Source organism: Symphalangus syndactylus, chromosome 22 (genome assembly GCF_028878055.3).
Source record: "Symphalangus syndactylus isolate Jambi chromosome 22, NHGRI_mSymSyn1-v2.1_pri, whole genome shotgun sequence".
NCBI lineage: Eukaryota > Metazoa > Chordata > Mammalia > Primates > Hylobatidae > Symphalangus > Symphalangus syndactylus.
In genome coordinates, this window is record NC_072444.2 from 24,906,134 (window position 1) to 24,928,683 (window position 22,550).

The 22,550-nt window shown below is 50.2% G+C and overlaps 1 protein-coding gene across 7 annotated transcripts in view; it reads right to left on the reverse strand.

Moving 5' to 3' along the window:
- Positions 1–21,962, reverse strand: part of MFN2 (mitofusin 2) — a 33,617-nt gene extending 11,655 nt beyond the window's left edge. The window contains exons 1-13 of one of the 7 annotated variants that reach the window (XM_063631818.1): positions 21,662–21,911; positions 20,023–20,168; positions 19,542–19,609; positions 17,563–17,683; positions 12,266–12,444; positions 9,270–9,405; positions 5,957–6,119; positions 4,854–4,978; positions 3,408–3,516; positions 3,191–3,298; positions 717–870; positions 435–502; positions 168–289 (exon numbers count right to left, since the gene is read on the reverse strand). In XM_063631818.1, the coding sequence (XP_063487888.1) occupies positions 168–289; positions 435–502; positions 717–870; positions 3,191–3,298; positions 3,408–3,516; positions 4,854–4,978; positions 5,957–6,119; positions 9,270–9,405; positions 12,266–12,440 (1,160 nt within the window). In that variant the 5' untranslated portion in view covers positions 12,441–12,444; positions 17,563–17,683; positions 19,542–19,609; positions 20,023–20,168; positions 21,662–21,911. Of the gene's footprint in view, positions 1–167; positions 290–434; positions 503–716; positions 871–3,190; positions 3,299–3,407; positions 3,517–4,853; positions 4,979–5,956; positions 6,120–9,269; positions 9,406–12,265; positions 12,445–17,562; positions 18,524–19,541; positions 19,610–20,022; positions 20,169–21,461 lie in introns of those variants that run through there. The other 6 variants (XM_063631819.1, XM_055261419.2, XM_055261416.2 and 3 more) reach the window with 6 other exon arrangements.
- Between the last annotated feature and the right edge of the window lie 588 nt (positions 21,963–22,550).

Consider the following 22,550-nt stretch of genomic DNA (forward strand, 5'->3'; position numbering starts at 1 on the left):
ACCAGGCTATGTGGTTCTAACATGGTCTGGTGGCCAGGGAAAGGACTCTGGATGGGAGCCCAGAGACTCAGCCCTGCCATCAAGGCGTGTCCTAACTGCCCAAGGCAGGGGTGGAGCACCCTTGTCTCGGCAGCCCTCTCCACCTATCTGCAGTCTTGGACTCTTACTGCTGCTCCCGAGCCGCCACGTGCAGCGAATCCATGATGAGTCGAACCGCCTCTGCAATCTGCTTGGCCCGGACTGTGTGCTGCTCAAACTTGGTCTTCACTGCAGACTGGGAGATGCACTCCTGGAACACACAGAGGCACGCAAGGAGGTGGGGGCCACCAGGGGCCTACAACCAAGGGCCAGACTCTGGCTTTCACTGCCAGGGACACAGCCAGTGGCAGCTGGGGAGGCACAGAATCGCCAGATACCAGAATCAAAGGACTCACCTCAAATCTCCTTTCAAAATTCTGAAACTCAAACATCCTCACTTGAAAGCCTTCTGCGAGAGCGCCCCCTAGGAGAATTGTACTGCATTAGTCCAGAAACAACTTGGCAGCAGAGCAAAACGATGAAATCCCCAGAAACCAAGCCACTGGCTAAAGAGCAAGAGCGTCTCTGCTCTTCTCAGCATCCCCTTCTCAGAAGGATTTTCTACTGACAGATTCCTCAGCACAAGACAAAATGTCTCAAACATCAGAGAAAAGGAGGACATCTGTTCTCATCATTACCTCCTTCAGGCATGCCCTGGGCTTTCTGAATCCTGGCGTTGAGCACCTCCTTAGCAGACACAAAGAAGATGCGGTCCCCAGCCTGGGATCGATCCACCACGCCCAGCTCATCCACCAGGAAGCTGATACAACGCTCCATGTGCTGCCGCCGCACCTGGAGCCCAAACAAATATGTCCAGAGTGAGTGTAGGTGGCCCCACAGCCCCCACCTGCCTCTTTTATTAAAAGAATAGGTCATAAGAGGCTGGGCATGGTGGCTCACGCCTGTAATCCCAGCACTTTGGGAAGCCAAGGCAAGTGGATCACTCGAGGTCCGGAGTTCAAGACCAGCCTGGCCAACATGGTGAAACCCTGTTTCTACTAAAAATACAAAAAAATTAGCCAGGCATGGTGGCAGGCGCCTGTAATCCCAGCTACTCAGGAGGCTGAGGCAGAAGAATCGCTTGAACGTGAAGGCGGAGGTTGCAGTGAGCCAAGATAGCAGCACCACACTCCAGCCTGGGCGACAGAGTGAGGAAAAAAAAAGAACAGGCAATATATTCACATGGCTCAACAGCCAAAAGCACAAACACATACACAGTGCAATGTCTCCCACTATTCTGCTCTCACCACCAAGTTTCCCAGACCAACGTGTGGGGGTTACTTGGCAGTAAGCCTGCCAAAGATATTTTATGCATATACAAGCAGAAATGCGTAAACGTGCCCTAGACTGCCTCTTGTTAAGCCTATATAGTGCCTCACTTTGGTGCCCTGGAAGGAAAGGAACCCTGGGGTCAAGAAACCTAAATCTGGGAGCTATACTCTCACAAGCTGTGTCCTCCTGGGGCATTGTTTATAAAAGGAGTTGGCATCACTAGAACATCTCTCCTGGCTCTGACATCCTGGGGTTCTACCGATAAAATGTGACAATAGCTTCTTGTAGACATCTACCATGTGTCAGGTGTTTTTGACAGATTTTATCCTCTCAACAAGTCTATTTATCACACCATCACACTGGTGAGGAAATTGGATTACCAGAAGGGTCAAGGAAGCTAACAAAGTCACACTGCCTAGTGTCAGTCAGAAGCGGGCACAGTGGCTCACGCCCGTAATCCCAGCACTTTGGGAGGCCGAGGCAGGTGGATCACCTAAGGTCAGGAGTTCAAGACCAGCCTGACCAACATGGTGAAACTCCATCTCTATTAAAAATACAAAAATTAGCCAAGTGTGGTGGCAGGTGCCTGTAATCCCAGCTACTCGGGAGGCTGAGGCAGGAGAATTGCTTGAACCCCGGAGGCGGAGGTTGCAGTGAGCCGAGATCGCGCCATTGCACTCCAGCCTGGGTGACAAGAGCAAAACTCCATCTCAAAAAGAAAAAAAAAAAAGAATTTGGACTCTGGCCTACTAACTGCAACTGCATGTTTTATCATCCCATATTGTCATATTATCGATCTTATTACCCTTATTTATTTATTTATGTATTTTTTTGTGTGAGATGGAGTCTCGCTCTGTTGCCCAGGCTGGAGTACCGTGGCACGATCTTGGCTTACTGCAAGCTCCGCCTCCCGGATTCATGCCATCCTCCTGCCTCAGTCTCCCGAGTAGCTGGGACTACAGGTGCCTGGCACCACCACGCCGAGCTAATTTTTTGTATTTTTAGTAGACACGGGGTTTCACTGTGTTAGCCAGGATGGCCTCGATCTCCTGACCTTGTGATCCACCCGCATCAGCATCCCGAAGTGCTGGGATTACAGGCGTGAGCCACCACACCTGGCCTACCCTTTATTTTTTTGGAGATGGCGTTTTGCTACGTCGCCCAGGGTGGTTTCAAATTCCTGGTCTCAAGGGATCCTCTCTCAGCCTATAAGTGTACACCACCATGCCCAGTTTGTTACCCTTTTGTCTTTCATTTCACATATTCAAAGAATTGTGAGGCCAGGTGTGGTGGCTCATGCCTGTAATCCCAGCACTTTGGGAGGCTGAGGCGGGTGGATCGCTTGAGCCCAGGAGTTCAAAACCAGCGTGGGCAACATGGCAAAACCCCGTCTCGACCAAAAATACAAAAATTCGCCAGCCTCATAACCCAGTCTCTAAATAAATAAGTAAAAAGCTAAGAGTTGTGAGTCACCAGTAAGAACCAGTTATTCTCCATTCCTCTTTCCAGCCTCTTTCCCAGAGGCCTCCCTAGAGCTGAGCCTGTTCTGTATTAATTCCTCAGAAACCAAACTGAGCACTGGCCCTGAAGATGCACTAATGCAGCTGGGATCCTTTTCAGGCCTAGGGGAGAGTGGCTTGAAGAGGGGATGCATCCAGCAAAGTGGATGGGAGAGGGGAAAGGCCACCAGAAGATACCACAGAAGAGTATTTGGAGAATTCTTTGGCAATAAAATTAATTCAGGAAAGTCACTAGATCCAGGGGTGCATGAAGTGGCCCCAGTGGCAGGCAGTGCTCCCTCAGGGTGGCATTCCCCAAACTGTCAAACAGAAGCACTAACCTCCTCCATGTACTCAGGCTCTGAGGCGGATGCGTCCCAGCGGTTGTTCAGGATGAAGATGTTCGGCCGCGAGAGACGCTCACTCACCTTGTGGAAGAAGTGCTTTTCCTAGATAAAGGGTAAGACCTCAGTGGAGCAGGAGCTTGACAGCCAAGGCCCCATCAGCTGCCTGCCCAGGGGGTGCTGGGAGTTTGGGAGAAGGCAAAGGAGGAGTTACCGTTTGCATCAGGGTGGACTCTGAGTTGGCCACCAGCACAAACACATCAGCATCCAGACAAAACTTGTCAATCCAGCTGTCCAGCTCTGTGGTGACATCAATACCAGGGCTAAAGGTGACAGGGGCAAACCAAATCATCAGGCAGAGCAGAAGCCCTATTCTTCCTGCTGAGAACAGACCTGGCACTTGTGAGGCAGGCAGGTCACGGAGGAGAAAGCCAGGGAGGGAAGAGAAATCAGGCCTGGCCCTCATTAACCGATTTTTACTTTCCATTTCCTATCCTTCCAGATAGCCTGGAAATGAGTGTTTTGTTTTGTTTTGTTTTGTTTTTTGAGATGGAGTCTTGCTCTGTCGCCCAGGCTGGAGTGCAATGGCACAATCGCAGCTCACTGCAACCTCCGCCTCCCAGGTTCAAGCGATCCTCCTGCCTCAGCCTCCCGAGTAGCTGGCACTACAGGCATGCGCCACCATGCCCAGCTAATTTTTTTGTATTTTTAGTAGAGACGGGGTTTCACCATGTTGGTCAGGCTGGTCTCGATCTCTTGACCTCGTGATCCGCCCACCTCAGCCTCCCAAAGTTCTGGGATTACAGGCATGAGCCACCGCGCCTGGTGGAAATGAGTGTTTTTAAACGCATACATCTATTGCTTTTATAAAAACAGAATTACTTGTAATTCTACTTTAAAGATGATATACCAGGCGGGGCGCAGTGGCTCATGCCTGTAATCCCAGCACTTTGGGAGGCCGAGGCGGGCGGATCACGAGGTCAGCAGTTCGAGACCAGCCTGGTTAACATGGTGAAACCCTGTCTCCACTAAAAACACAAAATTTAGCCAGGCATGGTGGCGGGTGCCTGTAATCCCAGCTACTCCAGAGGCTGAGGCAGGAGAATCGCTTGAACCCGGGAGGCGGAGGTTGCAGTGAGCCGAGACGCGCCACTGCACTCCAGCCTGGGCAACAGAGCGAGACTCCGTCTCAAAAAAAAAAAAAAGATTACATACAATTAAGGTGAAGTTGTGACTTGATGTGAGTCCAGGTAAACACTACAATACTGTACTTCTTGGTATAGTTATAACCTGTCCACCAAGCCAGGGCACAGTGTTTCTTCAAGGGAAATAAAATACATCTCTGACTCCGCCACAACTCCCCACCCCCAGTACACATGCTGGCACTGGACTGAGATTGAGAACCTCCCCCAACTTTTGAGCATCCCTCCTATCTTTTACAGACCATCCCTGGAACATCAGCAGGGTACCGATACATAGGTATAGTAACCAGACTCCAGAGGAAAGCCAAGAGGCCAGAGGATTTGGTTGAGCCCATCTGAAAGGCAGTAATACTTAGGCAGAGCAAGGATGGTACTCAGGGACTCTGGCCTAGATTATCCAGAAATGGAAACCTGGTGCCTCCCAGTTTGGACCTCCTGGGAGGGTACCTCCCTCTTACCTGTCCATCAAAACGAGGTCATCCTTCAGAAGTGGGCACTTAGAGTTGGGCCACATCACACTCACTAGGCTGCCGGCATGGAGCTGCTCGTCCTGGTGGAGGGCATGGGCCAGCTGGTTCACAGTCTGATGGCAGAAGAAGGAAAGAAAGAGGCTGAGGTGGAACCACCAAGCCAGGAGATTTCCTGTGCCGCTGCATCACGGCACAGTGGCTGGGAATGCTGCCCATCTGCTACCCTTTCTTCTTCCACATATAAAAAGTTAACAGCTGGGAGTTGTCAATAAGAACCCACTTTCTTCACTGCTCTTTTGAGCTTCTTTCCTGGATATCACCCTAAAGTCATCTGTTCTGCACTGATTGATTCTTTTTTTTTTTTTTTTTTTTGAGACGGAGTCTCGCTCTGTCACCCAGGCTGGAGTACAGTGGCATGATCTCGGCTCACCACAACCTCCACCTCCCGGGTTCAAGCAGTCCTCCTGCCTCAGCCTCCCGAGTAGCTGGGATTACAGGCGCCTACCACCATGCCCAGCTACTTTTTGTATTTTTAGTAGAGACGGGGTTTCACCATGTTGGCCAGGCTGGTCTTGAACTCCTGACCTCAAATGATCCACCCACCTCAGCCTCCCAAAGTGCTGGGATTACAGGCGTGAACCACCGTGCCTGGCCAATTGATTCTTTATGAAGCAAACTGAGCAACAGGCCCCAAACAAGAATGCAGCTGCCTCTCAGAAAACTCAGAGTGTCAGTCCCTGACTGATAGGTCAGAGACACACAGCAGATGCAGGAATCCCTCTCTGGCAATATCCCAAGGAAGAACACGGCACATACTGTCTTCCTTAATTAGTGAAGAGAGGTCAGTGGCCACTCAGAGCTGTATGGGGAACAGCAGGGTCCTCATTCTTGGTGATCCACGTTTCTGAAAACCGCCCCCACCAGCTCCCAGAAGCTCTTACATCCTTCAAAAAGCTCATCTAAAATAGGGTCTCCCATTCACCTCCACAGGACGGTGCTGCCCCCTCTCTAGAGGTGAGGTCAGCCATGTCACAACGGAAGACTTGCTCCACCAGCAGGCAGAGGGCTGACAGCCAGCCTGGCACCCTCACCTTGGCGCTCCTCTTTTCCTCTGAGCCCTCGGTAAGAAGAAAGGCCTCATGGCCATCTGTGCCCTCTACCCGCAGGAAGCAATTGGTGGTGTGGCCAATCCCAGAGGGCAGAACTTTGTCCCAGAGCATGGCGTTGATCACGGTGCTCTTCCCATTGCTCGTCCTAGAAGGAAGTAACAGCTGTCAGCAAAGCCACCAATATCTGACCTGAATTACTTTCACAATGCAGATACCAGCCTGGAAGGCCAAAGCCCTATTCACTGCAACGTTGCCAGTGCCCAGACAGTGCTGAGAGACAAAGAGTAGGCGCTGTTTATTAAAATGAATAAACACCCGCAGGCCCAAACCTGTGACATGCCCCTGGTTCATCATTTCAGATCAATCTGCAAGAGGCTCACTGCGTGCTGTCTGCCCCTTGAATCATACAGCCACCCTCAGCATCACTTATAGAGACTGTCTGTCTGTCTCCAAAGTTTAACTCAGGCCTACCTGAAACACCGACTCACCCCCAGAGTGTCTGCCTCAGTCTAAATGACCCCAGTGTTTCCTAACACAGGGCATGTTTCGCTGCTTTTCTCCTATCACGCTCCTCCTTACACATGAAGCTCCACCTTGTCAGTCCCAGCTGACAACTGCCAGGCTAAAGGGAAGATTACTTTCTCATTCTTTTTTTATTTTTTATTATTTGAGACGGAGGCTCGCTCTGTTGCCCAGGCTGGAGTGCAGTGGCATGATCTCAGCTCATCGCAACCTCTGCCTCCTGAGTTCAAGCAATTCTCCTGCCTCAGCCTCCTGAGTAGCTGGGACTACAGGCGTGTGCCACCATGCCCAGCTAATTTTTGTATTTTGAGTACAGACAGGGTTTCACCATGTTGGCCAGGCTAGTCTCAAACTCCTGACCTCAGGTGATCTGCCTGCTTCAACCTCCCAAAGTGCTGGGATTACAGGCGTGAGCCACCATGCCCAGCCTACTTTCTCATTCTTACCTATCACACCCCTTTCATGTATTCTGGTGGGGTTTTTTGTTGTTGTTGTTGGTTTGTTTGTTTGTTTTTGATACGGGATCTTGCTTTCTCGCCCAAGCTGGAGTGCAGTGGCGTGTGGCATGAATACAGCTCACTGCAGCCTCGACCATCAGGGCTCAATGATCCTCCCACCTCAGCCTCCCAAGTAGCTTAGACTATAGGTATGTGCTACCACACCCAGCTAATTTTTAAATTTTTTGTAGAGATGGGGTCTTGCCATGTTGCTCAGGCTGGTCTCGAACTCCTGGGCTCAAGCAATTCTCCTTCCTCAGCCTCCCAGTGCTGGGATTACAGGTGTGAACCACTGCACGCGGCCATTTCTGCTTCTTGACAGTAGCTCTGCTCAGCAGACTCATCTGCTCTGAGTCTCAGAGCTTTCAACCTGTGCTAAACACAGTGTTTCTCATTCTGAGTTGAAGTTTCCCAGCCATATCACTAGAGCATAACTACAATGACCTTACCTGCACCCAGTGAGACAGGAAGCCCACTAGCTCACCTAAGTAGGGGTCATACCTCCCAGGTGAGGATGAAGAAATGATAGTTCAGAGGAGTAGAGGACCACCCCTGAGGTTACAGTTCATCAGGGTCAAGACTCTAGACACAGTGCCTATTCCCCAGGCTACCACTATGTGCCTAGCATACAATCTGCCTAGATGCCTTTTTTCCTGTATTAGATTTTTTTTTTTTTTGAGACGGAGTCTCACTCTGTCACCCAGGCTGGAGTGCAGTGGCGCGATCTTGGCTCACTGCAACCTCCACCTCCTGGGTTCATGCCATTCTCCTGCCTCAGCCTCCCAAGTAGCTGTAACTACAGGGGCCCACCACCACACTCGGCTAATTTTTTTTGTATTTTTAGTAGAGATGGGGTTTCACCGTGTTAGCCAGGATGGTCTCGATCTCCTGACCTTGTGATCCGCCCGCCTTGGCCTCCCAAAGTGCTGGGATTACGGGTGTGAGCCACCATGCCTGGCCATTATACAAGTTATAAATGTTTGGCATAGTACTTTGGGTACATTGTGGCTTCACAAGGGCCAGTGTTAAAACTGCTTCCATGTCAAAGCAAAGAAAACTGCCTACATATTGGTTTGTCCTGGTGGGGAATAAAAAGGATCATTGGTTCCAGTCACAGGTGTAGTAACTGTGGGTACTTTAAGGTTTGGGGCACTTACAAGGCTGTGGTAAAAACAGATACCTCATGGTTATCACATGTTAAACCATGTGTATCTGTGGAATACTCAATCTCAATGTGCACACCTTTGGCTACAGCTGTGGAAGTGTTCCTTTAGACAGAGTTGTGACCCATTTTACTCTGGATAAGGGCAGAAACGGTTCACATTCCATTATTTGTAAAGTTATCTGCTGTTAGCTTTCATTATTTTTGCTACACTCATTTTATTTGTATTTAAAATGTTTTAGGCAACCTAAGAACAAATGTAAAAGTAAAGATGCAGGAAAAATGCATACTTCATGTATATCAAGCATAGCAGTAAAACAAAATAAAAAAACATGTATTTAACTTATTTTTAGGTTTTTTGCTTTTGTGATTTTTTTTTTTTTTTTTGATGCTTGCCTAACATGCATGTGCTGTAAAAATAGTTAACAGGGAAATAATGTGAGATGATGGCCAGCTTTGTTTAATGTCTTACGAAATTTTCATGAACAATACAAGCATAATTGTTAAGAACATGTGTATTAAATTCATGTAAGTGGAATAAAAGTTTTATGAATGGAGGAAAAAAAACAAGTACTGTATGATTCCACTTATGTGAGATATCTAGAATACTCAAATTCATAGGGACAGAAAGTAGATGGTGGTGGCCAGGGTGAGGGACATGTGGGACAGGGAGTTATTGTTTAATGACTATAATACAAGCTTCAGTTTTGGAAGATGAAAAAGCTCTTGAGACTGGTTGCAAATATACCTACTAGTGAACTATATGCTTAAGGTGGTTAAGGTGGTAAATTTTATATTATATGTTTTTAACCTTAATTAGAAAATAAAAAAAAACAAGTCAGGCTTGATGGCATGCATCTGCAGTCCCAGCTACTCAGAAGGCTCGGGTGGGAGGATCACCTGAGCCCAGGGAGGTCGAGGCTGTAATGAGCTTCCGGCCTGGGTGACAGAGAACCCTGTCCCAAAAATCAAATAAATAAATAAAATATAAATTAAAAGGAAAGCAATGAATTCTGAAGCATGTCCCCGCCTGGAACGTTCTGTGACCTTGCCCAAAGTGCCTCCCTCCCTCCTAGCCAGGAAGAAAGAAAGGATGGGTGCCTCAAGGACTTACCGGCCAAAAAAAGCCACTTTCATGTGCCGCCGAGCCAGCACCTCACTGATGCCTCTCACTTTGGATAGGTAACCTTTGACATCCAGAACCTGTTCTTCTGTGGTAACGGGGTCCAGTTCTGCATTTCTGTACGTGTCTGGAGGTGGGGATTGAAAATGGGTCACCAAGTGGTCAGAGGAGTTCCACAGTCACAAGTCCGGAAGGGCCAGAGCGCCAGCCCTGCTTACCCTAAACGAGTCCACCTCCGGCTCCCTGCAGCCAACAGGCTGAGTTCCAGATCCTCTATGGTGGCCCCACGGTGTGGTGGTTAAGAACATGGCTCAGGAGCAACACTGCCTGGTTTTGAAGCTGGTTCTTACTACTTTCTAGCTCTGTGGCCTCAAGGAAAAGAACCTTTCTGGGTCTTAGTTTCCTTAGGCACAAAACAGAGATAACTACAATATCTACTTCATGAGACCACTGTGAGGATCAAATGAATTGAAACACAAATGCTGTGAATGGCGGCTGGTATAAGATGAATACTTAAATGTTAACTGCCATCCTTGTTTATTTTTTCTTAACAAATAGTTACGAAGTTCTTACCACATGCCAGGCACTGTTCCTTTCGCTTTTCAAATTCGTTCTCTCCTTTGGTCCTCTTTATTAACATGGCTCCAGAGTTAGTAAAAGGCAGAGATAGGATTTGAATTAGGCAGCCTGGCTCTGGAGTCCAGGCTCTTAACCACTCTGTGTCACTTCTTGAGGCCCTCCCTGCCCTGGCTCTGTTGGCCTCTTGCCACCCACTGCCTCACGGTCTCCCTCACCATATCCCCAAACTCACCAGCTTCCTCGGCCCTCTGGCTCCACTCCCTGCTGCCCAAACCCCTTCCCCACTCTCTGAAGAACTGACACACTACACTGCCTTAGGGCAGCGTGGCTCATTCTCACTTGACGTCGAGTCTAGCTTAGACAGCACTGCCCCCAGGAAGCCTTCTCTGACCACCCCTCCAACCTGAGTCAGGACCCCGGACCTCTTGTGTGCCCCAGCACCCTGGACTTCTCCCATCTCAGCTCTCACCTCACCATAAGGTAACTGTCCAGCTCACCTATCTGTGTCATCTACCTCATGAGGGCCACGCTATCTGATCCCAGCACCCAGCAGGTGCACAAATGTTTGCTACGTGAGCAGACCTTTCGATTACTGCACTGCCCTTAACAGGCAGATGGCCAACAAATTACTCCATACAGGAGCAACTGAGTGAGCTCCCACCACTGTCCTGTCTAGAACTCGCACCAGACACGTGCTTCAGCTGGCTGGAACACAGACAGGTGTTTAGCCCCTCTGCACACTCCTGGAAACTACAAGGCTGACAGGCCCCAGCCCTGAGAACACTCCGAAAGCATCTGAAGCATGACAAGGGCCCGCCCAGTGAGTTTCCCCTGCAGCCAGCGCCACGAAAGGAAGTGACCAAGTCAACAACACCCCCATCTCCCCTCCCGCTATGTCCACCGGTAACCTCTGCCCCAGATGCATCAATATTCCTCCCTTATATGGGCACCTGGGCATGGCCTTTGGAATGTCCCTCGGAGGAAGCTGGCTCTCAAGCATGTGACTACACTTAAAAGCGAGAGCCAGCAGGCCGACAAGCTCTTGTTACCTGCCTGTTAGAAACAGTCCCCAGGCAGGAACCATTCCCTCCCTGACCCAACACAGCTCAGGATCACTCCAGTTCTTTCCCTTCCATTTAAACAACAGGGGAGGCCTCATATTTTCACACAAAGAGAAATCAAAGCACGCATCACATAAACACCTGCATTACCCATGTGTTTGTCCACAACATCATCTGAGTAGGTGACTCAGAGCTTCCAAGAGGGTTAGTCTGGGCTCCCAGAGGGCAGCCTGATCTACCTCATCTCTGCACGCCCAGCACCTGGCACAGGGCTGGCACACCATAGCCACTGATAAACAGGCAATGAGTTGGGATTATTTCAGCTACCAATCATACTACTTTAAAATTCAGATTTTTTTTAGTTCAACAAGTATTTAGGAAACACCTTCTGTTGCATCAAGTGCCATGCAAAGGGCAGGGCACAGATGAGGGCATGAAATTGGACAGTCTCTTTCTTCAAAGGGAGCCTCGTGTAGCAGCCTGGCATGTAAAACAACGAGAAGCCAAGCTGCTCTATTTGAAAGCAGAATGGAAAGAAGGTGGCCCCCTGAGCCAGGGGCCAACCCCCAAAGCACCACCACTGAACTTCTAGGGTTCTGCAGACTAGAATCTGAAACCACTGTTCACACCTGAGTCCACCTTTCACAAGTGAGTAAACCAAGGGCAGATAAGACTCAGTTACTGGGTCTCCACAGACAATCTCAGGACCTGGCACCAAAGTGCCCTTCTAAAGAGGGAGCCTGAGGAAGCCAGCACTGGAGTTGACACTCAGATGAGTGGGGCCCTGGGAACCAGTCCTTCTCTGCTGATAGACAGGAACTAGAGGTTGGGCTCAAATTAGTAACTAGTAGAAAAGGCATAGGTGACGTGAGTTTCCTATAGTTCTGCCACCAATCTAAAAATATCAAACGGCGCCCTGGTCAGGGATCATTGACACCCAAACAGTGCCTGGTATTAATGGCAGCCAGAACTAGGCAAAGGAAAACACGTGGGCTCCGGAGTTGGACACACCTGGGTAAAGCCCCGATCTATTACTTACAAGGTATCGGACAACTCTCAAACCTCAATTTGCTTGCCTTGTAGATGGGGATAAGATTCACCTATCTTTCACGATTAAATGAAACGAAACGTGGACTTCTTAAAGTAATTACTAAATGGCAGTTCCCTTGTCTTCCTGGCCTCATCTCCCCAGACTCCAATTCCACATGATTTCAAGAGCAGAGCATTTCTGAGGCTATCTGCTTAGGAGTTCCCTAGGAACAGAGATATACTTCCCCACCCGCAAATCCCACTAGCTAAATATCTAAACACGTAAGAGCAGGCCTGGCTGAGCAGGTGCGCCCTTACCTTCAAGGAAGGTGGCGCTCTCCTGGATGTAGGCCCCCAGCTGCTCAAAAATGCCGTTGATCTTCTTCTTGGCAGTGACAAAGTGCTTAAGTGGGGATGCATTCACCTCAGCCATGTGTCTCTTATCTTTCTTGACTGTGACAATAGAGTTGCATCGAGAGAAGAGCAGGGACATTGCGCTGCAAGAGAAGCCAATGTGAGTGAACCCAGCAACACCTACCTCGGGACATCCTGCTAGGGGGATGGCGGAATGCTTGCAGGAGAATCAAGAATATGGGGATCTCAGGTCACTGCAAACTCCAGGACTAGAACAAAGGATGGTGAGATAAGAACAGTGTCTTAGGCTGGGCGCGGTGGCTCACCCCTATAATCTCAGAACTTTGGGAGGTCGAGGCAGGTGGATCACCTGAGGTCAGGAGTTCAAGACCAGCCTGGCCAACATGGTGAAACCCCATCTCTACTGAAAAAAACAATAATTAGCCAGGCCCGATGGCACACACCTGTAATCTCAGCTACTCGGGAGGCTGAGACAGGAGAATCAATTGAACCTGGGAGATGGAGGCTGCAATGAACCGAGATCATGCCATTGTACTCCAGCCTGGGCAACAGGGCGAGATTTTGTCTCAAAAAATAAAATAAAATTAGCCTGACACAGTGGCATGCATCTGCAGTCCTAGCTTCTTGGGAGTCTGAGGTGGGAGGGTCACTTGAGCCAGGAGTTTGGGCTGCAGTGACCTATGATCGGTCCACTGCACTCTAGCCTGGGAGAGAGCAAGACCACATAAAAACACTATTGGTTAGGGGCCAGGTTCAGTGGCTCATGCCTGTAATCCCAGCACTTTGAGAGGCCAAGGCAGGCAGATCGCTTGAACTTAGGAGTTCAAGACCAGCCTAGGCAACATAGGATCCCGTCTCTATTTAAAACAAAACACACAAAAAAACAGCCAGGCATGGTGGATTATGCCTGTAATCCCAGCACTTTGGGAGGCTGAGGCAGGTGGATCACAAGGTCAGGAGTTCAAGACCAGCCTGGCCAACATGATGAAACCCCATCTCTACTAAAAATACAAAAAAATTTAGCCAAGTGTGGTGGCGGCTGCCTATAATCCCAGCTACTTGGGAGGCTGAGGCAGAGAACTGCTTGAACCTGGGAGGCGGAGGATACAGTGAGCCGAGATCGCACCACTGTACTCCAGCCTGGGTGACAGAGCAAGAGCCAGTCTCAACAAAGAAAAACACACACACACACGCACAAAACTATTGGTCTATTTTAGTGTAGCATAGGTGTGCTACAGAAAATTTGGAAACTGAAGGGGAAAAAAACCCATAACCCCATCATTTTGTGATAAGCAATGTTAACATTCTATTTACTTATTTATTATTTTGAGACAAGATCTCGCTGTTACCTGGGCTGGAGTGCAGTGGCACAATCACAGCTCACTGCAGCCTCAACCTCTTGGGCCCAAGCAATCCTCCCACCTCAGCCTCCTGAGTACGTGAGACCACAGGTGTGTACCACCATGCCCCACTAATTTTTTTTAAATTTTTTGTAGAGACAGGGTCTTCTTATGTTGCCCAGGCTGCTCCCAAACTCTTGGGCTCCAATGATCCTCTCACTTTGGTTTCCCAAAATGCTGGGATTAAAGGCGTGAGCCACCATGCCCAGCCGACATTTTTTTTTCTTTTTTTTGAGACTCAGTCTTGCTCTATCGCCCAGGCTGGAGTGCCGTGGCATGATCTCGGCTCACTGCAACCTCCACCTCCCGAGTTCCAAGCTATTCTCCTGCCTCAGCCTCCCGAGTAGCTGGGACTACAGGCACTCACCACCATGCCCGGCTAATTTTTGTATTTTCAGTAGAGGTGGGGTTTCACCATGTTGCCCAGGCTGGTCTTGAACTCCTGACCTCAAATGATCCACCCACCTCGTCCTCTGAAACTGCTGGAATTACAGGCATGAGCGACCGCACCCGGCCCAACATTTTGTTTAAGTCTTTTTTTTTTTTTTTTGAGACAGAGTCTCACTTTTGTCACCCAGGCTGGAGTGCAGTGGTGCGATCTCAGCTCACTACAACCTCCACCTCCCCGGTTCAAGCGATTCTCCTGCCTCACTCAGCCTCCTGAGTAGCTGGGATTATGGGCATGTGCCACCACACCCAGCTAATTTTTGTATTTTTTGTAGAGACAGGGCTTCGCCATGTTGGCCAGGCTGGTCTTGAACTCCTGACCTCAGGTGACCCGCCTACCTCGGCCTCCCAAAGTCCTGGGATTACAGGCATGAGCCACCGTGCCCGGCCATATTATCACAGTCTATTTTTGTGTGACTGTCTCTCTTGCTCTCACTCAATCCCACACATCTTTGTAGCTTATCTTTTCATATAACAATAACATTTTAGAGGTCATGAAACTTGACTCCAAAGTCCTAGAGATCTTTGGTCAAAGGTCAAAAGAGGCTGGGCATGGTGGCTCACACCTATAATCCCTGCACTTCGGGAGGCCCAGGCGGGTGGATCACTTGAGACCAGCCTGGCCAACATGGTGAAACCCCTTCTCTACTAAAAATACAAAAATTTAGCCAGGCATGGTGGCAGGCACCTGTAATCCCAGCTACTCGGGAGGTTGAGGCATGAGAATTGCTTGAACCTGGGAGGTAGAAGTTGCAGTGAGCTAAGATCACGCCATTGCACTCCAGCCTGAGCAATAGAGCAAGACTCTATCTCAAAAAAAAAAAAAAGGTCAAAAAGACACAGACACACCAGAAGGTAGTGCCCAGGGTAAGACTGGGAATTCCGACCCCAAAAGTGGACCCCTGCCAGGTCCCTCAGAGTTCCCACCATGGCGAAAGCTACTTCTTGAGCAGAGCCCACCGATCCTAGGAAGTCAAAGAGCAAAGGCCCTCCTGGATGAGGGGGCGTGTCTGACTGTGCCTGGGTCTGTCACTGCCTCCCCAGCCACCCTAATCTTAGGGCCCTCAGTTCTCCATCCAGCAGTAAGCTCACTCTCTCTAGACGGGAAATGAGATGTTGCTCCCAAGCAAGCACACATGAGAAACTTCCAAATGGGGCCAAAGTATGTTGCACAAGGTCCTGAAAAGCAGAAAGAACACCTGGAAGAGGTACATGAAGACCAAATGCCAAAACAGACTTTTAGGGACTAACCATCCCAAAGAGTGGGCAGAAGATAGACCAACCCAAAGCAGGATAGGGACCCATGTGTGCCCAAACCAACAAGTTCTTGTGCAATATTAATGATTCCTCTGGAGACAAGGGAAGGAAGTGACCCCACTTCTGTTTCTACATTCCTCCTCAGCATGATGCCACAGCTATGAGAGATGTTTTCTCAGCATGAAAGCCGTATGTCCAGGGCTTAAAGACAGTACAGCTCTGAGAAAGGAAACTGCAAAGAAAATGCTACTCTCACTCTTCCAAAGCAGCAGAGAGTGCGCTGAAATCAGGCAATCAGGCTTGCCATGGCCTGGCAGATCAGACTGTTCGAGAAAGAGGGGATGTGGCAGGCACAAGAGGAAAGCCACCCAAAAGGAAAAGAAAAGGGATCAGGGGCCAGGCACGGTGGCTCATGCCTGTAATCCCAGCACTTTGTCAGGAGTTCAAGACCAGTCTGGCCAACATGGTGAAACCCCATCTCTACTAAAAATACAAAAAATTAGCTGGGTGTGGTGATGCATGCCTGTAGTCCCAGCTACTCCAGAGGCCAAGGCAGGAGAATCACTTGAACCTGGGAGATGGAAGTTGCAGTGAACCAAGATCTTGCCACTGTACTCCAGCCTGGGCGACAGAGCGAGAGTCTCTCTCTTTTTTTTTTTTTTTTTTTTTTGAGACGGAGTCTCGCTCTGTCGCCCAGGCTGGAGTGCAGTGGCGCAATCTCGGCTCACTGCAAGCTCCGCCTCCCGGGTTCACGCCATTCTCCTGCCTCAGCCTCTCTGAGTAGCTGGGACTACAGGCGCCCGCCACCACGCCCGGCTAATTTTTTGTATTTTTAGTAGAGACAGGGTTTCATTGTGGTCTCGATCTCCTGACCTCATGATCCGCCCGCCTCGGCCTCCCAAAGTGCTGGGATTACAAGCGTGAGCCACCGCGCCCAGCCTAGTCTCTCTCTTAAAAAAAAAAAAAAAAAAAGAGAAGGGATCAGCGATGGGGCATGATATAGCACTATCTATGACAGGTTTTGTAATCAGGCAGAGCTGGGTTCAAATTGTGACTACATTTCTGGGCTGCTTAAACTTAAGCAAGTTATTTCATCACAGAACCTTGCTTTCTTCATGTGCACAACAAACAAGACACCTACTGGAGAGAAAAACTGTTTCAAATTGTCTTTTTTCTCTACTCTCACACCATAATCATCAACACAAGAGACTTCTGTGACCGAATGTGAAGGGGTTTCTTCCCCACACACCAAGCAGCAGATACCAGCTGGGTGTCCTCTCATTCAGTTCCCACGCTGTCTACCCGGAGAGAGTGTCAGATCCCACAGGGTGAGGGCTCAGTCCCCAGGACTGCCCTGCCTCTCCACCACCACCCCTCAAACATACCAGTCGCAAGTCTGGGCCTCCAGAACTTCTCACCGACTGGCTTCAGGCTGGGGTTCCCATGACCCCCTCTTTGAGTTCGATTAATTTGATGGAGCAGCTTACCTAGCCCAGGGAAACACTTACTTACGTTTACCAGGTTATTATGAGGGATATCGCAAAGGATACAGATAAGGAGATGCTTAGGGCGAGGTATGGGGGAAGAGGCATGTAGTTTCTGTGCCCTCCCTGAGCACGCCTCTCTCCAGGAATTTCCACGTGTTCAGCTATCTGCAAGCTCCCTGAACTCTGTCCTCTTGCATTTTTATGGAAGCTTCATGACATCAGCATTCCTTCCCCCAGGATACAGGGTCCAACCCTCTCAGGGGAGGGTTTTAAGGCCCACAATCAGAAAGGTGGGGAAAGATTAGGGTGGAAGGAGAGTAGGAGAAGGTCAGAGGCCTGCCCCTGAGGCCTAACATACCTAACACAAAAAACCGTAACAAGGGCTATGGATAGGAGTTATGAGACTGGATCCGTGGATGAAAACCAATATCCTAATACCACAATACCATCTAAACTGTGAGAAGACTAAAGTTGATGATGCAAGCAACATGCTTCACATACAGTAAGAGCTAAAGGCAGCTTTACATGTTATAAAACAATAACAACAAACTCTACCAGCAAGATCACAAGACTCTCTCCATGAACACCCAGCCTTCAGGGAGGGCAGAGGCAACTCTGCCAACTCACCCCACACACACCACTCTCTTACCTGCTACCACGGAGATCAAATAAACAGGTCAGCTGGGGAAGGATCAGCAATACCCCACTCCAGAAGTGACTTGCTGCAGGAAGCAAGTTCCCCCGCCATCAGAAGCAGGTGCTTTTAAGTTCTGGTCAATGTTTGCAAGCCCAGGAGATATAAAACCAAATGCATTAGTGCTCACTAACTGCAAGACTCAACAGCGTGTACACCAGTAGAAGCTTGGGAGCTCCAGTTTACAAGGTCTGCTGGGAGCTCAGTCGGTCCAGGAGCTTCCCTGCTCTCACCAATACCCAGCCTGCAGCTGCCTCCAAACCCCTGGCGTAAAACCTACTGTCAACCCCTCCAAACTCTGCCTGACTTATCTGGCTCTGCTAACTTGCAAGCTGAGATTCCACATTTGTGTTGCATGAGCTGCTTTCTGCCTGGAATCCTCCTTCCTTTTCCACCCATTTGGCATACTCCTACTGTCCTTCTAGACCCAACTCAAGTGTCACCCGCTCCATGAAGCCTCCTCTGATGCCTCATAGAGAACAAACAACATCACAGACTTCTGGTTTTTGTCACATCCTGTGTTCCCCAATTATCTTAAGGCTTTGACTGCTGACTCCCTACTCCTCCAGGGTGATGCCGGGCAGCTGGGTTCCTGCTGCTCCTCTGGAAAGCCTTGATAATCTCTGCTTCACCACAGACCTCGCCACAGGCACATGGGGACCATCCCGCAAGCATAGCCTGAGAGCCCAGCTCCAACATCAGTGACACATTAAGCGTCACACTTCAAGCTGTGACTGCCTCGTAAGTGCTCTGGAGATTACTGTTTTGGATAGTTTCTGGCAGCACTTCCCAAAGCGTGGTCCACAGAACTCGACTTGCACCCAATATCCCATGTAAAGAAAGTTCAATAGTAGAATCAGTTTGTAAAACACCATATGCTAGGCCAGGCGCGGAGGCTCATGCCTGTAATCCCAGCACTTTGGGAGGCCGAGACAGGCAGATTATGAGGTCAGGAGATCGAGACCATCCTGGCTAACACGGTGAAACCCCATCTCTACTAAAACTACAAAAAATTAGCCAGGCGTGGCAGCGTGCGCCTGTAGTCCCAGCTACTCGGGAGGCTGAGGCAGGAGGATGGCATGAACCCGGGAGGCAGAGCTTGCAGTGAGCCAAGATCACGCCACTGCACTTCAGCCTGGGCGACAGAGCAAGACTCTGTCTCAAAAAAAAAAAAAAAAAAAAAACATCATATGCTACCATTCCCCTCAGTGGAGCACGTGAGCACAGCAAAGAGTTTGGGAAGGAAGGCTTGTTCTAAAGACACTAGTTTAACTGTGTTGAATTCAGCATTTCACAAATATATTCAATGAAAAAACCCTTCTGTATAATAGCTTTTAAAATCCCAAGGATCACGCTTTAGGGAAAGACCCATTCTTTCTGGTACTCTCCCACCCCTACCCCCAAAAAGTGCCAGGGGCACAGTATTAATAAATATTAACCTAAGACCAGAAATGAACCCAGTTCTAAATGGAAACTGCTATTACTCCTCCAAGGGGGTCAAAAGCTTTGCCTCAGGCCGGGCGCGGTGGCTCACGCTTGTAATCCCAGCACTTTGGGAGGCCGAGGCGGGCGGATCACGAGGTCAGGAGATCGAGACCATGGTGAAACCCCGTCTCTACTAAAAATACAAAAAATTAGCCGGGCGTGGTGGCGGGCGCCTGTAGTCCCAGCTACTCAGAGAGGCTGAGGCAGGAGAATGGCATGAACCCGGGAAGCTGAGCTTGCAGTGAGCCGAGATTGCGCCACTGCACTCCAGCCTGGGCGACAGAGCGAGACTCCGTCTCAAAAAAAAAAAAAAAAAAAGCTTTGCCTCAACCTAGGCTATTAGTTGAGGAGTATTAGGTATCTTGGGTGTAGAGAGAGCAGTAGCAAAATTCACTGCAAGGTGTGTTTGGATCCCAAGCACAGTCCCTGAATCCACACCACCTCCTTACCCAGTGTTATGTACAGCAACTCCTAGCAGGGAAAATAAAATGGATCCACGGATCGTCTGCTGGCACAACTGGAAAAGAGGAGAAGCTGAGAAATCGAAACAAAAAGAGTATACAGGGTAAAGGGGACAGAGCAGAATCTTAGAAGAGCAGTGACAAGGAGCCAACCTGTGCTGGGCCGAGATGAGAAAAAGCCAGCACAGCAGAGAAGACCAAATGAGGGAGATAGAGACTAATTCTTTAGGGAGCCCAAGAGATCCCAGCCACTTCCTGAACTGTCAACTTTTAAACAGGCTCTCTAAGCAACCAGCGGAATCCTTCACAGAAGTAAAGAGATACAGCAGTTTTTCAACACAAGTTAGAAAGCTGTGGCTCTATACAAAGAGGATGCCATCCAAGAGACTTGCCACCAGAGGTCCAGGAGAGCACACCCCTGTCCACTCAACTCAAATCCAGGGTGCCAGAAGTCACAGCTACTACTTACTTTTTTGGATGGTGAGAGATCTTCACAGGGTAGGCATCATGGACATGGCTGGAGTCCAAAAGACAAAAAGATTCTGAGTCCTCTGTCCTGTCTCAGGTTGAGGTTGGCTATTGATTGACTGTGTTAGCTCCACCAGTCCTGACTTACTAGAAAAGAGAAGGGAGATGGATCAGGTGTCCAAAAAACAAACAACAAAAAACAAAAAAAAAAAACACTGGTGTACAAAACATGTCTAATCAGGTTTCAAGCCAAACAAACTCATCCCTGAGGGAAGCTTACTCATTGAGGTACTGGGGAGTTGCGCTGGCATGTGAGAAAGTGCCCTGGGGAAAAAAACGCAGAGGTGTGGGACTAACCCTGGCTGTGCACAAACACGTGTTCCGCCATGTGCGGGTTTGAGGCACCATGGAGGTCCCTGCAGGAGCCCTGGGAAGGGTACATCCAGAGAGGGGAGAAGAGGACAGAGCAAAACTAGGAACAAAGCTGGGCTTGAGGACTGTGGAACAGCTATTGAGGAACAGAAGAACTGACTGAAAGCCAATGTGTTCAGCTACTGTAAAGTATCTCACTTAATTCTCTATTCTACGGGGCAGAGGGCTGGAATACTTGAAGATTTATAGACTGTTAGTCAATTGTCTAAGCTGGGATCTTAAATACTAGCTCCCTTTGACTCCAAAGCTCCTGGAGTGCAGCAGCGCGATCTCGGCTCAACCTCCGCCTCCCGGGTTCAAGCGATTCTCCTGCCTCAGCCTCTTGAGTAGCTGGGATTACAGGCGTGTGCCAGCAAGCCCGGCTAATTTTTGTTTTTAGCACAGATGGGGTTTCACCATGTTGGTCAGGCTGGTCTCGAACTCCTGACCTCAGGTGATCTGCCCGCCTCGGCCTCCCAAAGTGCTGGGATTACAGGTGTGATCCACTGCAACCGGCCTCCTTCCTTTTTTAACTCCATTGAGCTGCCTTCCTCCCCCAAGCCCCAAACCTTGGGACACCAGAGGCGGATAACCAGAGCCCTTTTCTGGGTAGAAGAGAGAGAAATGATTGAGAATTTAAAGAAAGAGGGCAATGAAGGATTACGAGAGGGGGTAACGGGCAGTTCTGCCTTCGTGTGTCTTAACAGCTATCTATTCAACATTTTCTGTGTGCCTTCTGTGTGTGTGTCAGGCGCCAGGTTAGGAATGTATAAGAAACAGTCCTGCCCTCCAGGGCCTTACAGTCCGGTGAGAAGTCATACAAGTAAACAGGGTTGAACGAGAGGGCAGTAACTGCCCAAAGTGGGGATGGCAGGGCGCTTCCGCGGTGAACGTGGACACCTATCAGGTGCTGAGTAAATGCTGGCAAAATGAAGACTGGATGAAAAACAGAGAAGGGGCAGGGGTAGAACGTGGCCGTGAAGGGTGGAAAGGCGGGGGCGATGAGAAGCTACAGGGGACCCCACCTACCAGTCCCAGGTCCAGCGGCCGGCCCCCTCCTCTCAGGGCCGGAGAGGGCCCGGCGGAGAGGCCGGGGAATGGGGACCCCCGCTTGACTGCATCCCAGCCCCCCGTGGCCCCAGAATCCCAACGGCCCACGCCGAGCTGCTCAGGACTCGCCGGGCCGGGCCGGGCCAGTCCCCGCCACCCCGGCTTGCTCGCCCTCTCACCTTCACCTTCCCGGCCTCGCGGCGGCCATCACACTCACTACGTCACCAGCGAGCGCCACCCCGGGGCAGGCGGGAGGAGGGAAGTGGACAAGCGCGTCACCAGTCGCCTCAGATTGCCCCTCGACCCGGGTGAGCTGGCGGACCCTGAGCCCAGCTCGCCCCGCCTACTCCTTACGCCTCTGCGGCCCCGCGACTCGGCGCTTCGAGCAGCGCCTCAGCGCGCCACTCCTCCGCCGGCGCGTCCCAAGCCGACGACGCAGAGGCTCGGAATCCCGCTGCACCATGGGGGCTGTAGTTCCGGTGGGCGTCGGCCAGAGCTGGGGGGTGGGGCAGAGTGGGGCGGAACCTCAAGCTGTCAAGGGGCGAAAAACCAAGGGCGTGGAGTAGAGGTTCCCCCTCTTTCGCCGGTTGTCCTAGAGCCTGACCCTGGGGCCTCTGCCAGCTCTGGAATCCAGATTTGCATTCTGTAATCTTAGAGGAGTGCTCTCTAGAGGGCCAGGCCTAGGGTGAAGTGACTCATCAGGCAGACAGAAGCGAGCGTGGGCCTGCTGCCCTTCAGTCGCCTTTGAGGAAAGAACAGCAGCAACAACGGCGAATCAATGCCAGTGACTGAACTGCGTCTCTAACATCCACCGCTGTGTTTAATGTCCACAGCAGTCCCAAGAGACGGAGAGGGGAGGTTACCCAAGCTCACATGGTTACCCAGATCACCGGGCCCCAGTGATGAGCCAGACACTAGGAAACCGCAGCAAACAGGTCCCTTGCAGGACTTGGCCTCCGCAGGGAAGGCTCCAAGCCTGAGCGCGCCAGAACAGTAGCCACTAGCCACGTGTGGCTCTCGAGTCCTGAGCCAGTGCAAACGCAGATGCGCTGTGAGACTTAGGACAAA